General features: G+C 36.2%; 2 protein-coding genes across 2 annotated transcripts; one reads left to right on the forward strand and one right to left on the reverse strand.

Moving 5' to 3' along the window:
- Positions 1-4,750: 4,750 nt before the first annotated feature.
- LOC115964348 (probable WRKY transcription factor 33) lies at positions 4,751-5,413 on the reverse strand. Its single transcript, XM_031083684.1, has one exon. The coding sequence runs from the start codon at positions 5,411-5,413 to the stop codon at positions 4,751-4,753; it is 663 nt and encodes a 220-aa protein (XP_030939544.1).
- Positions 5,414-8,660: 3,247 nt separating this feature from the next.
- LOC115964356 (serine/threonine-protein phosphatase 7 long form homolog) lies at positions 8,661-15,321 on the forward strand. The gene is made up of 4 exons (XM_031083690.1): positions 8,661-8,997; positions 12,134-12,221; positions 12,877-13,275; positions 15,223-15,321. Exons 1-4 carry the CDS (start codon positions 8,738-8,740, stop codon positions 15,319-15,321), a joined length of 846 nt encoding a protein of 281 aa, XP_030939550.1. The 5' UTR covers positions 8,661-8,737.
- Positions 15,322-15,811: the final 490 nt, after the last annotated feature.

Raw genomic sequence — 15,811 nt, forward strand, 5'->3', positions numbered from 1 at the left:
AACTCCAAATTCTAAAATGTTGGTGTGTAAAATCTAAACACCCCCAAACTTCAGGGGGTAAAATCCAAATTCTGAAACTTCGGAGTATAAAATTCAAATACTCCTAAGCTTTAGGGGTGTAATTTGTAATTTACCCTAACATTTTTAATATTAATTTAACAAATTTTGGTCAATCGGATGTTAGGGTAAAAGTGTTTTTCCCTTTCAAGTTTGGAGTGGAGTGTAATTTCCCCAAACTTTAAGGGAGAAGAGTGTTATTATTCCTAATTTTTTCAATAGCTACGTAGTAGGTTGGAGGCAAACTTTTTTCCATTTAGAAATTGTTGTTAATACTTAATACTCACATAGGTTTACCATTGTCCCCGCTAAATTGTCAATTATTAATAACTTGCTACCTTGATACAATTGTGAAATACATTTTTACTCTAAACATATTGTATATATTTATGTGATTATACTAACCAAATCTGAGAACCTCCTGTTGAACGCTGTGGCATCAGCCAAGGTACGCTCCAGGGGTGTTAAAAAACCCCTTTTAAACTGGAATGATTGGTTAGACTGGACCAGACCGGAGCGAACTGATTTTGTATACATATAAATTTTTTATATTTAAGAAAAGCTTAACAAAAATATACTCAAGTTGAATGGAAAAATAGCCCAACAATTATAATTGGAAGCCAACAATGTAGGCCGAAGATTAAAAGTTGGACTGGACTGACCAGTACCGATTAAGCCAACAATGTAGCTCAAGTTGATTTTACTTGTTCATCTCCCCTATTGTAGATCACCTCCTTATAACAAATTATAGGTGGTTAGTTGTTATTAGTTCAAATTTGAACCTAACACTAAGATTACTTTTTTGTCATAACAATAACAACTAGTAACAATTTGCTACTTAAGATTTGTTGTAAAAATGTTGTGAACATATCATTTCTCTTATATCTTAATTCTATAAGTGTTTTTTACCCTCAAAATTGGCGATCTTCCAGATTTGAGGATTCGGATTGATTGGTTTACAACAAACACAAAATCTTAATGGCTTATCAAAAAGAATCTTTAGGCCTAAGTGGCCTTCAGTTAAAATCCAATTCTTTGCAAAATCTCTAATGATTTAATGATTTTAAATGTATCTCAAAATAGCAGCTTTAAATAACAGTTTTCGAAAATCCAACAAGCACAACACATTCAACAAGAGGATTCTGGCCTTTTGCCCTTTCTGGGAAACATATTTGGCATAATGCCCCTGTTTCGAAACTATATAGGGGCGTGCCCCTATTTAAATACTCGATCACCGTAAAGGCGAGTTACTTAAGTAACTTGATTATGAAGAAACCGAGTTGTGGCCAGGTTCTTGCCACGCTGGTGTTCCAGCTTGGCTTTTGGGGAATAAAATATTCCCGCGTTACTGTTTGTAACTCGTCAATGGGGAAAACGTGTTATATGCGGAATATGAACCAGTTTTCAAATGTAACGTCTCTAAAACTGTTTGTCTTCCTTCCTCTGCAGTCTACAGTCTCTCTCCCTTCCTCAGTCCGATCAGTAGCCACCGCTAGTCTGTTCAGTAGCCACCGTCAGTAGCCACTGTCAGATTCTCCTATTTCTACCCACACCCAAACCAAACCGTTCAGTAGACCCTTTCCGAAGTTGAATCGAAACCCATACCCATACCCACACTTTTTCAATCTCACCACAGCCGAAGCTCAACCCAATATGTCTTCGGAGTTAAAGGATTACAAACGTATTAAGGTAATTTGTAAATGCTGAGTTCAAATTTTAATTTTTTCCCTTTGTATGTAATCTGATTTGAGTGTGGCTTCTTAAGTTTTTCGCTGTTAGATTTTTGTCTATCTGTATTCATAATTATTGTTGTTGTTTTAGCTTTGTTGGGTTTGGTTTTGAAGTGGGTTTGGTTTTGAAGTGTTTTTTGATGCACATCTAGGGCAGAAATTCATGTAAAATACAGTTAGCATGACAACGGTGTTCATTGTTAGGGGAAATTGGTTTGTAATTCATATAGTTTGAAAGTGTATCAAATCAATCTCTATTTTTTCCAGAAATTATGTTACAAGTTATGTCATGATTTTGAATTAGGGAAAATTTCTTTTTAATTCAATGCTGAATGATGTTGAATTGAGAAGCTATTGGTTTTACAAGCTTCAAAGTTACTGGCTTTTACAAGCTTCCACTCTGTTTAGTTATTATTATAATAGATATAATGTGTGTATAGTGGATATGCACGCATATATCTACACACAGACCATGGACATCCTAAAACCTTTGCTGCCATTTACTCTGCTTAGGGCTCTAACTGTGCCATATTGTTTTTATTCAACAGCTAAGTTTTGGTTTGTAATTTTTTTTTTCATGTCATTATCCTTGTAATATCATATGGGAACATATAAACTTACTTACCACATCAGTTGAAAGTCACTTACATTTTGTGTACAAATGCATAATTGATTGTCTTAAGAGACTAGAATTGTCTTAAAAGTTCTTAAAGTTTTTTTTTTTGTTATTAGTATTCCTAGTCTTTCTAAGAAAGGATTTAGAAGTAGCCTATATAATGAACATTCCAACTTTTTTCAATCGCAATTGCTATCTTGTACCTAAATGTGAGTGCTTAGGAAAGCCTAGGTGTGATTGCCCAATGTTTTATCTTTGTTTATTTGATGTTCTTTTTATTGTTTAAATACCAAACAGCCATCAACACAATCAATATGTTATCAAGAATCTAGTTTAGTGTTGAAATTCCTAAAAAGGCTACATCAAATTTGGTATTAAAGCCCGTTCAAGCTCCTGTCTTGTGTCAGATTAGCAGCTTCTGTGGGTTATGTTTGTTGACTAAGTACATCGAATTATTATTATTATCATCTATTACATTTGGGGTTGAAAAGGGAACTTAGTGGCCTTAGTGGCCTTTTAGGGTAACCCAATCCTTTCATAATAGGTTGGGTTAGGTTAGGGAGCATTGAGATTTGTGGTGGCTTTTGGGAATGGAAATAGTACATCCTCTAGGGTGCTTCTGATGGACCTAGGGCTTTGTTTATTTATTTATTTTTTTGGTGGTTTGGCCTACTATACTTATTTCCCTAGGGTATTGGTGGAGGTATTGATTTCTGTGTGTCAGAATTAATTTTTGACTCTATAAAGTGTAGGCTTTTGAATGGGGTTTCATATGTAATTTAATTAATGGAAAAGAATGGAATATGAATTGCCACTAGACTTTTGATGCAGATGGAAAATTGCAATAAAGAAACAAAGATGAAAAATGATAAAGCCTCACATGAAATCCATGTATTAAACCACTCTCCTCAATTTTCTTCAATATCTTGGGTGAAACCTCCATGATTACATGAAACAAAAGAGGTGACAAAAGATCTCCTTGTTTCAAACCCCGTGTGCTTAAACCCAACAGGGTGGAGCCATTAACCTATGTTGAGAAATGAACAGTGGTGACACAAGGCCTAATCCACCTCCTCCATCTATCCCCCGAACCCATTCTGCTCAAAAGATTAAACAGAGAATCCCAATTCACATTATGCTTTTTCTATGTCCAGCTTGTAGGCCACATCCGGGATACAACTCTTCAATTTTCCATCTAGGCACTCATTAGCAATGAGTACTAAATCTAAAATCTGCCTACCACTAAAAAACATCCATACTAGGTGCTCAACAATCTCAACCAAGTATCAATCATAACAAAAGCATCCACTTTGATATCAAAAATTTCACCACAGGGATTGATAAAAATCACATAAATTCTTCTTAATTACATATAATTAACTCACATAAATTATGCCAATAAACATGCCATGAAAAAATACACAAAAATATTACAAAAGTAGGAATTAAATTGAGATTTTGAGAGAGAGAGAGGTCATGTGGGTTGGCAGTGATAGTGGGGCAGGGTGGGTTGGTTGCTGTGGGGGGATGGGGGTGGTCAATGGATTGGGAACGAAAAACAGCAAAAATAATTACAAAAAATGTTCACTGTGGGTTATCTTGGCTAAAACTGGTGGATTGCTGGTCTAATCTTTTGTGTTGGAAGAGCTTTATTGGTGGGCTCATGCAATGGTTTCTCTTGTGGTTTGGAGTGGTTAGCTTGGGTGAGGGAGTTGGCTACTTACTCGAGGGTTGGAGGTGTTTTGTTGTGCTCTCTGAAAATGTTTTATGTGTTTTAAGGCCAGGCCTAAAACATTTTAGGCCTCTCTTAATTGTGTTTTCCCACCCAACCTAAAATATTTTCAGGAAAACTAGGATTCACCTGCACCAAACACATAAAAACAATGAAAACATTTTTGGAAAGCGACAATCTTTTGCGTTACTGTCAACATATTAGGCTTCACGAACTATTCCTTGGTGGACAAAATATACAACATTTTTTCTTTGACAAGAAATACTGATTACTTCTTTAAAACAATACTATTTTTTATTTATTTATTTATAGAGATTTTTTTTTTTGGTTGTTGGCCATAATAGAAAATGCTTTTTTTTTGGGGGGGTGGTGGTGGTGGTGGTGGAAAGGGGGTTTATTCACAGTAGCCTTGGAACATGCCTTCTCTTTGGATTTGGCCCATTCCCCTCTTCTATTTTTTCTGCATTGCCTACCCCCTCACTGTCTCTTGATCCAGTTAACTGAGTGAGTGCTGTTTGAGCAGATTCTTGATCTCTCTTAGGAACTGTGTAAGCTGGTACCACTTGACTTGACTTGGTCCAATTTCCAGCCTGGCTTTTGAAACCCAGATCTGGCTTAGTTTTCACTTAGATCACTACCTTCTTTTGCTCGCTTAATACTGGGTTGAGGCTTTGGATGATTATGAGTGCCTTTGTAGACAATTTCAATTATATGTCCTGCATGAGAACGCGCAACCTTTTTATTGGCAGGACAATTCAGATATGTACATTTGTAGTAGCTTTGTGGATATTCACTGCCTTTAACTTTCTTCTTCCCATATATACGCCACTTGTAGCCATCATTGGTAGGCTTATCAACAGCAATAGTAGGCTGGTATGTCCTATCAGAATGAGAAACCTCTTCTCTTGTTTCTGCAACACCTTCCTCCTCACAGTCACTTTTTGTTTCCAATTGTCTTAGAATGTTCATATTTCCGGCCAGATATTGCGAATCACTAATTTCTTTTGCAAGCTTGTTAGGCATTTCATGATTATGTTTGCCTTCGTACTTAATTTTAGGCATTTCTCCGGCAGGAGATTGCTCAACCCATTTTCTGACATTACAACCCACACATGTACATTTGTAGTAGCTTCGTGGATATTCATTGCCCTTAACCATCTTTTGCCCATATTTACGCCATCTGTACCCATCATCGGAATTGAAAGGATTAGCAACAACAATGGTAGGCTCACTATCCTGGTCTTTCTTATCAGAATGAGATGCCTTTGATGATTCCATCCTGGAAAATCTTTGATAATTGATGCTAGTGTAGGGACTGAGTAGCTGTGAAAAGAAAATTTTTTGTTAGGATAAATTACACTGTTCGATCCTAAACTTTTACTCTGATTACAATGTCCTCCATGCTTTCGAAATTCATTAATGACTCCCCAATTTTATAACCTTGCTACAATGTCCTGCTGTCTGTGTTGGTGTTATATTAACAAAAAAGTGACACACGTGCATCACACTTGACATGTGACCCCACTAAACCAGCTGAGTCACAAATTTCCATGTCTGTTTGTAAACTGTAAACATTTTGCAATAAAATTGATAGCAGTTTTTGATGCAGGAGCATCTAAGCTTGTAAATGTGAAATGCTGCTTTGTAGTTTTTGTAACAGGTTGCTGAATTTCCTTTTTTTAACTAGTTAGTTGTTAAGTCTTTTGTAACAGCACAAGATTGAGAGCTCTTTTTTAACCACTTAGTGAGGCTATTGATTAAACAATTAGAAGGCATTACCATGGGTGAATCAGATGAGAACAGTCAAAGATGAAAAATGATAAAAAATTAAAAACGTACGAGTCAGTGATGGGAATGTAATTGGCTTAGTCTATTGGGATGTTTCAGATGATGAAGAGTTCTATTGGGACCTTCCTTAGTCTAAACTTGAATGTACTGTTATTTGATTGCAGTTTTCTTTAAAGACCTTTTAATTTGGGAATTTTAGATGATGAAGAGTTATCTTGGTACCTTCGTTGGTCAATCTAAAGTTGAATTGACTTGACACTTATTTGATTGTTTGTTTTTGTTTTTCACTGTTGGATTGCTTTTAATTAAGTTCTCCCAGAATGAAGACAATTTGGTAAATTCTAGGTCTTCTGGAATGGGCTGGCCTTGGCTGCACCAAAGGCCTTGTCGCCTCACACCTTAGGGCGTCGGGCCATATAAGGCCTTGGCACCTTAAGGTTGCCTTTCACCTTTAACTACCTTGACCCTATTTCTAGTTGACTTAGGAAAGCCAACTATTGATTTTAAAAAATCTGCTTGATTTGAAGAAAAGAAATGAATTACTAATAACCTAATTTACGACCAAGACTTGACCAATAAAAATATAATTGACTTCTAAGAGAAAAAATAATCGACTTCATAAAAACGAATGAAGGAAAAAAACCCAAAAGAGAAGAAAGCAAAGGTCTTGGACTATTATGGTCACCAATTCAGTGTTCATTTGACACATAACTATGCACACACCATCATTTGATGGTATAGGTCTCACAGTTGTTTAATCCATTTAATAAAGCTCAATATTAATTTGACTATTATTAGTTGCCTCCAAAGCTGTGCTTGTGAGTGAGATGTCCATTGCAGTAGAGTCTCTAATGGAACCTTTACCTATTTCCATGTTTCTCTCCCCCTTTTTTTTGTTGAAAACACACCTCAGTAGCCACTAAGTTACAATGAACCCTTTTCAGTTCTTGCTTTATTAAATAAAATTTCTTTTAGAGTGTGATGTCAAGTACGGGAACAAGCAAAAGCAAAAGGAAAGAACTTTACACTTCGATTAAAGAAGGGAAATTCTAGTACTGATGGGTGGCAGGGCTTGTTTAGGGGTAATTGGTAATTGGGTACCTTTTAATTTTAGAGCTATGTTTTAGTGTTCTAGAATGGTGTTTTTTGTGGTGCTTAATTGATTGTTTGGTTTGCATTATGCTTTGTTCATTTGTTGGTTTACTTTGTTTGATTTAGACATTGAATCTCACCTTGGTTGGTTGGTTAGGTTGCTTATACAATTTGCAACTATGTGTCTTTTATGTTTATGCCTTGCAGCCATGAACGTTAGGTTGTTTATATTTTAATGTTTTACTTTAACTCTTCCTTGATATGATTAAATCGATTGAAAATCAGTGTATATAGATGCATGATGTATAATTCAGTTTAGCAATTATATGTTTTCAATTTTCTGTGAAATCTCTCTTTCACTCTGTCTCTCTGTATTTGTTTCTGTGAGTTTGTTGTAGAACATTCAATTACTTGCCTGTGTTTACTTGCAAAAGCCAAGCTATTCTTCACTATTACTTGCCTGTGTTTACTTGCCTGTGTTTACGTGTCTAACATGATTGCATGCGTGTCAGATATGCAGCAAGTGGGAAATGTGGATCCTGGACCGACGGCTGGTACACAGTTGACGCGGCAGTCGGTTCATCGATCCACGCTGCTTTGGGAGACGCCAGCCGGTCAGGTGTGTAGTTGTACTGAACTTTGGACATGTCGAAACCATTTAATTTTATTTCTGTAGGGTTTTTTGATTCTTAGCAAATAGACGTTGGACATGGTAGAATGTTTTGGTTTACGCAGAATTGTATTTAATCCAAAGAGAAAATGGCATGAAGCATAAATAATCAAGAACATTGTATGGAGCAGAAATGTTCAAAGTCAGTACATGTCATTTAGAAGCTATAGTAATCAATAAAAAATTGAATCCGCTACTATTCTTTTTGCCAAACATGCGCACACAATTACGCGTGGCTACACATAAGACAACTAACGACCTTGATTCCTAATTCCCTACTCCATTTGACATAGTGACGCACTTTGTTCATTCATTTCAAAACATGATGCCCATCACCTTAGTGCTGATTTTAAACAATGTCATTGATGTTGAATTTGATCCTATCTGCTATTGAGGTAGAGCGAATAAGCAATTAACATTGTAACTAACGTTTTGCAAAATGTTCGGGACTAACTAGTTAGCCTACTGTTTCTTGCATATTATTATTATGTAGCATTGTTATAGTTATTTCGTGTGCACTATCCTAAGACAATGCTCTTTCGTGTGCAGGTAGTGCCAGGCGTGCTAAACTGCAGACGCCGAAGTTGCAAGTTACCCGAGCATGGGCTTGACCCACGGATTGCTAGGTACATAACTGAGGCGGGTTTTGAAGGGTTATTCAAGGTCCCAAACTTGGAAGTGGATCATGCATTGATCACAGCACTAGTTGAGCGTTGGCGTCCGGAGACGCACACATTCCACCTACCGCATGGAGAGATGAGCATCACCTTACAAGATATTGAGGTGATGCTAGGGGTTCCTGTTGATGGGTTGCCAATTACTGGGGCTGTGAAGATGGATTGGCCTACGTTGTGTCTTGAGTTATTGGGTCATCGTCCACCAGACCCGATACCGCATCCCCATGAGAACACCTCTATCCTTGCTGGGGCGAGGCTCAGATTCACGTGGCTGGATGCACTATTTAGTGGTCCCTAGCTGCGGATGCTACTGATGAGGTAGTGCAGCAACATGCGCGCTATCACATACTCGATCGGTTGGGGACGATTTTGTTTATGGATAAGTCGGCAGACCGGGTGTCGGTGCTGCCTCTACAGTTCCTAAACCCAATCAGCAACGCGAAGAGGTACAGTTGGGGTAGTGGGGCATTAGCCTGGTTGTACAGGCACTTATGCAAGGCATCGGAGTCGAAGGCGAAGCAGATTGGAGGAGCAGTGATGTTGGTGCAGCTGTGGGCGTATTCGAGGTTCCCACTGATATGCCCTGTTATGAGGTTGCCACTACCGCCAGTGGAGGCAGGTCCCCTTGCCAATCGGTATGTTATTTGAGTAGTTTGATACAATTGTCAAGTACTATTATTTTTTTTCAATAAATGTTTGGTATGATTTGTGGTGCCTACGTATATTTGTAAGACTGTGTTGCTTCTATGATTAAAGCATGCTATTTTGCGAAAGACAAATTTCTTCACCTTATGTCAATCATTATATTTGCATTATTATTATTTTGGTTAGTCTGATTCCAATTTAAATTCCAATATCTTACTGCATTTAGTTAATATTAGAAATGCTAAAATGTATTGGCAATGCTAAAGCAAAATTTTGGCCAATGTCCTTTTCTGCCTGGTAGTAGTTCTGAATTTGCAAGATAATTAGGGCCATAACCTAGCCAAGAGCCTTGTAGTTTAATTGGCACCTCCTAGTGTTTCTGACGTAGACATCCAGGGTTCAAATCCCCCACTCCAACTATCAAATTATCAAAAAATAAAAAATAGAATCAGGGCCATAACTTAACTTTACCCTATGCTTAACTATTTTTATATGGTAAGACAAATAAGTATATATTACATGTATATCACACCTCTAATACAGAAGAAGAAAGAAGAGATTAAATCATATACTTTCAACAAATCCCTAAGTCAAGAATCTCTCTATCTCTAGATCTTTCTAATTTTTAGTAAAATAAGTGGTGGAAACCCATAATGATGGTTGGATATCATAGATAACCTTGGGTTTTCACTTCTCAGATGGTTTGGGTTTAATATTCCTCCTTCAAATTTCAATCTAATGTATTTTTGATAATTGTGTTTAGAAATGAAGTATTGGTTTTTTGGTTTTCAAAAATCATTCATCATAGAATATACATAAATTGATATATGAGATGTACATGAGTCAAGAGCTCCTTGGCACTAATTGTAGGACTTGGCTAACCAATATGCATCACGGTGGGTTAGTAAGAGCTTAGAAATTAATTTAAATCCTCTTAGCTTTTCCATCGATGATTCTTATTCTTGGAATTCCTTTATCTCAGTCTCTAGATTGGGTGGTAGAATATTTTTCTGCCGTATGTCATTGTTGTTTAGTCTAAGGTTAAAGACCTCATGAATTATTTGGTATCACTTTTGATGTGTAGCATAAACATTTTATGTGGATTGGTAGTTGCATACATTGCCTGGTAAATGGTTATGAAGGTAATGGAAGTTCTGGTAAGTTTGATTTTTTTTTTTTTTGGGTTGATGGTAACTTTGATATGTTAATGAAGCTATAGGCCTGTTTCAAATCAAAATTGCCTCTATTAGCTTAGGGACTGGCCTCTTGTCCTAAAAGGGTCCATGGTCATGAGATGCTTACTAATGCCATAGGTTCAATCTGCCTTTTGTAGCTTCTAATGCAGCATTTGAGGAGACAACTGCAAATAGATTTTAAACTTTGGTAGAATGAATTCAGTCCAAATAAATTTTTTTGACTACATTCTTTTGAGAAATAAATTTTGGTATCATGCTAAAACTCTTACTAGAAAGTAATTATACTAAATGAAATTATGTACGGTTATGTCATTGGAGAATTTATATTTTGTCAATAATAATATAAAATATTATTCAATGTGACAATTTCTCCAATTTCTCTATAATGATCCACAATTTCTATAATTGCTCTACTACCCGGTGAAGGACAAATACCAGACCAACCCCAACCAAATTATCCAAATCCCAACTTTATCCACCACCGTGAACGACCCATATTCCCTAATCACAAGTTGGTTTTGTGATTGTGGGGTTCCATTGTCGAATCAAAATGTTACAAATGAAAAGGGTAAAGAAAATTCAAGAAATTGAAGATACATTCACATGGAGTTAGTCACCATTTCTATCTAGTTTCCAATATGCTGTCTTCTGTCCAAAGCTGAACCCATTGAGAATACAGTAAATCAAACAGGGCAGGGAGACAATAATTCCCAATCCTGCAATTGCCTAACATAGATAGGGTACTAATGCAGTACTTTACCCCTAACATCCAAATAATCACTAACCCTAGCATGTTTGTTAGCTGCAATTTGGAAAGGATCATAAACTAACGTAAACTAACCAATTAAAAGACTTGTTCCCACACCATGCATCAAGCCATATACCCTCACCATCATGCCATCCCCAATTTTAAATCTAATAAATTTATAGGACTCCCAAAACCTGCTCTTATTCCTTTCCACAGTCCCACTCCGTGTGGAAATTCTACTTCGTCTGTAGTCCACTAGGAATCTTGCTCATATTTAATTCTCAGAAGGCATCTCCACAATTGGTCATTTCCCTGAGTAAAGCACCATATTCACTTATCCAACAATGCAAAGTTGAAGGAGCTTAAATTTTTAAAGCAGACCAGAGCGGCCAGTGTGACGAGTTGAACAGTGAACTGGGACCTAGACTGGTATGGTCCACATTAAAAAACCAGGAAAAAATTGGAACGGCTCAAAACCAGTCAAACCGCTTCCTGGTTTTGAGCAGTTTGATTAGTTTTGGCCCCTTTTTTAATTACTACATTTTTTTATTCTCTTACAAAAGAAAACCTTGTATATTATTTTTTTGATAAGTAACAATCTAATATATATATATATATATATATATAAATAACCCTTATATGTTAGGTTTACACATAAGCTAGCCCAACATTAAAAACTAAAGAATGTCAGGCCCTTGCAAAAACTAAACAATGTATTCATGTTTGAAATTCTTGATGGAGAGGTATTTATTGAGGAGGAAGTATAGTATCCCCTTTCATTTCAATCTGGGACTTTCAATAAGTCTTTCTTACAAAACAATAAGTCCCTCATTGATTTTGACTTGTTTTTATTTTTATTTTTTTAAACTGGTAAGTTATAGGTGCACCCAATGGGAATCCAAGATTGAAAAAAAAAAAAAAGATATTAAGAATGCTTGTAGTAATAAAGGAGCCACTCTTTTTCTGTCTTTCATTCTAGAGAAGAAAAGTTCCAAATTTAGCATGATATTTTTTATTTTTTATTTTTTTGATATATAACGTTAGAACTTTTTATTAAAGAATAGGCAACCCAAGTACACTGAAAATGTACTACAGTGGCATGAATATTTGCATGATAATTATTTGGAATCTATTATTTGCATGATAACTAATGAGCATTGTTTGAAATTATATGTTTACTAGATGGAAGGGGCCGAAGAGCACGACAGAGCATGCGACACATGTGCTAGTTGCGTATCGTGCGTCACTGTCGAGTATACGGGCACACCAGGTATTCTACCACTTCATGTCACAAGTGATACTGTTTGTTCTATCGTGCTTCACGTTGTCCACATATGATCATCGAGTGATACTGTTTGTTCTAATTGAAGTGCAAAGAATAATATGTTAACTCATAAATCCAGCACTATAAGAAATTCTTGGAGAAGAATTACGTTTAATCTTGATTGTGAATCAATGTCTGAGAGTCTAAATTATATATCAGGATTTTCTCAAGTCACCTTCACTTTATCCGACAAACAAATCTTTGCCAAACTTAGAGATAATTAGTGGGGAACCACATTCATGCATATCATGATTCATGACCATAAATATAAAATTATTGGAAATTCAATGATACATAAAAAGTAAGCATGCATGCTATAATTGTAGACAGATTACTGATGCAAGTTATAGCTCGAGCCAATAAAGGAATACGTATACAGATAAGAAAATGTTTTCGATGACATGAAATAACAACTCTATCTAAGAAAGAACTCAAATCATACATAGGTATAAGGTGACAGCCATAATTAATAAGTAATTCTCTCCTTGATCATATTTTCTGATTCAAGCATCATAGCTTTTTATTATGTGGCTGCCACACTGGTAGCACTCTGAGGTTCTCTTATTGTTGGCAGGCATCTTATTGTTGACCATTTCTGCAGGTTGTTTGGGAGCCCTACAGCGATGTCCTAGAGTTGTTGCCCCCATATTGCACTGCCGGCCGACAAATATGGAGGGCCGATGTGCCATTGATCTATTTTTGGATAGTAGAGGATCATCATCCCGAACGTGTCTTTCGTCAATTCGGGATGAAGCAAGTGCCACCGGATATTGTAGATACGTCCGTTCATCTCCACAAAATCTCCCTCCAAGGTAAACTAGATAAGGATTGGGTGCAAGAGCATGCTGTCTACATTGACCGATGGGCCCATAGAGAGGAACATATTGCTGACGCACCGGCATTGGATGGGGACACGACATACCTTGCTGCTTACATGGAGTCGTACCGAAAGACGACGAGACGGTACATTACACGCGACTCGGCGTATTGGGAAATCATGGTAAGGCAACAATTCGATGCTTCTTTTATGGATTGACAATATATGTGTGTTGCTGCATGCATTATGAGAATTTAAGTTTTATGGAGCCATTGGATCAATATTTTGATATTCATTTTAGAGAACATTTCATTTTAGAGAACATTTTCATATTCATTAGGGTATATTTATTTATTTTTAGGTTTGACAAATTGTTTTTGAACATGCGGTAATGAGTACCAATTAGTTATGGATACTTTAAAGTACCGTCCCTAGCTAGCTTGGTGTTTTCCTCGGAAAACCCAGTCCATATCTTGCAAAAGTTGATTGAATTACACAGAATTGTAGGATTTTTTTTACCATAATGGGCTTCCTAAAAAAGTTCTTGAGAGAGAGAAGAGGAAGAAAGTAACCTAATCTTTTTTCCCCTTTCTTTTTGAGATAAAAATTCTACATGAACCTAATTTAAGTGTAGTAAATTTGTGGAGTGACCATCACACCAAGAGTGTGTAGTGGTAAGTTACTTGGTCATGTTAATTTACAACGAAAAATTTGGTCAAATAACAGTGAATCAAAGTTGCATTTTAAATTAGTACTCATGATAGAATTTAAGAATTAATCATTGGCTTTTTCCTAGCTAGGAGCTGATTGATGTGGTTGTTGTAATATCACCCCACTTAGTTTTCCACATGAAATTTGCCCTAAAACTGAGATTGTTAGAGGCATGGTATGGTCACAAAAGTATTGAGCCACACTATATAAGTGGAGCAGTCTCATTGAATTAGTATAACCGGGTTGGGTTTAGCACATCTATGGATTATCATAAATTTGGGTTTGGTTCATAGAGAAAGAGAATATGATATTGCAACATGATTGGGATTATGGCCAGCCCTGTTCCTCATAGTTAGGGCCCAACCCATTATTAGTTAGTTTACATTTATTTAGGAAAACAAATGTAATAATGATATTGTTTGTACCTCTGATTCTTTAAAAAGACTAGACAAATATTTAAAAAAGGAACTAGCCAAATACTTTATACTGCAAACTTTGTTGCACATTTTATAACATTGGGTTCCATTGCAATGTCTACTTTTACTCCAACCTATTATATATTCTTTTTACGACTTATGTTAGTAGGTCCATAGACTAGAAGGGTTCTCTTGTCTGGTACCCATTTTATACAATTCATATATTGCTCATCAAATAGAAGAAAAGTAATTAAGGGATTCTTTTTCTACAGATTTTGATATCATATAATTAGGTTATGCCAAATTCGTTATATAAAAAATACTAATCAGTGTATGACTCAGCAGTTGGTAGAATACTTAATAATCGCATAACATTGCATGGTTTGCACTTTGAAATAAACTAACATAAACCTTTTCATTCACTTTTATAGTCTCATTTTAGTGGGGCAAGCATAAGATGACACAACTCTCAAGACTCAAGCAAATCCAAACTCGCATTTGATCGAACACTATAATTCTTGGTGAAAGACCATCTTATATAGTATCTTACTAAATTATTGACATGACCTTCGCCAATAATATGCAAACAAAATGTTAATGCTGTCGTCAAACAAGTAAAGCCTTCTCTGGTTCCTTACCATTGTCTTTTGTCTTGTTTCTTCATTTAGTTTTTAAAGACACTGCAATAGTGTGCGATACCTTGGAATATTGTAAAAATGATAATTGCAAGTAGGATTAGCTCTTTCAATAGCTTATAGATCGCAATGCTTTTTCACGGGTATGCATAACCCCAAATTTGGTTCGTGTTAGTCTCATTAAATATTAATAGTATATAATTTCAAAGACAACCTATTTGGGGGACAATAAAAATTATATATATATAAATTATTTGTTAAAAAAAAAAAAGATAAAACAGATTTAGTGCTGTGGACTTAAAGGCCTAGTGTTGCACAACACAAAACTAAACAAAGAAGTTTTAACGGGGGACTCCTTTATTTCGCAGGTTGAGTCCACTGTGGAATTACTATTGCAATGCGAACCAAACTCCGCAGTGTACAATCACCTGAAGAGGACGCTGGACATTGTCAGAGAGATGAGCTGAGCGGCATTGGAGAATGCGCGTGCCACAGTGACTGAGGCGAGCACACAGGCTACAGGCCGTGGTGGGGGAGGTCGTGGGTCTAGAGGGCGTGGACGCAGTGGAGGTCGTGCATACAGTGGAGGTCGTGGAGGTGGTCACGAGGATGACGATGTCTTCGGTAACTTCCAACTCTAATACCTTCAATTCTTACTGAATTTAACTTCTACTACTTTCAGTTGTAATTTATTTAGAGGACATATTATAGTAGCAAAGTATATATTGTTTGGTAACTAGTTTTTAGTGTTAATTTTCACTTCCTTCTCATAATTATGGTATAATTAGTACCGTTACAATGTTCTGCCAAACTTTAAATATTAAGACTAAGCACTTTAAATATTAACCAATGGGAATAAGCATTTTTTTCTTCCAAGCGATATATATATATATATATATGTATTGAAATGTAAGACATGCAAACTTGTTTCATTCATTCCTTATCAACTACAATCAC

The sequence above is a fragment of the Quercus lobata genome, chromosome 2 (assembly GCF_001633185.2).
Source record: "Quercus lobata isolate SW786 chromosome 2, ValleyOak3.0 Primary Assembly, whole genome shotgun sequence".
NCBI classification, from domain to species: domain Eukaryota; kingdom Viridiplantae; phylum Streptophyta; class Magnoliopsida; order Fagales; family Fagaceae; genus Quercus; species Quercus lobata.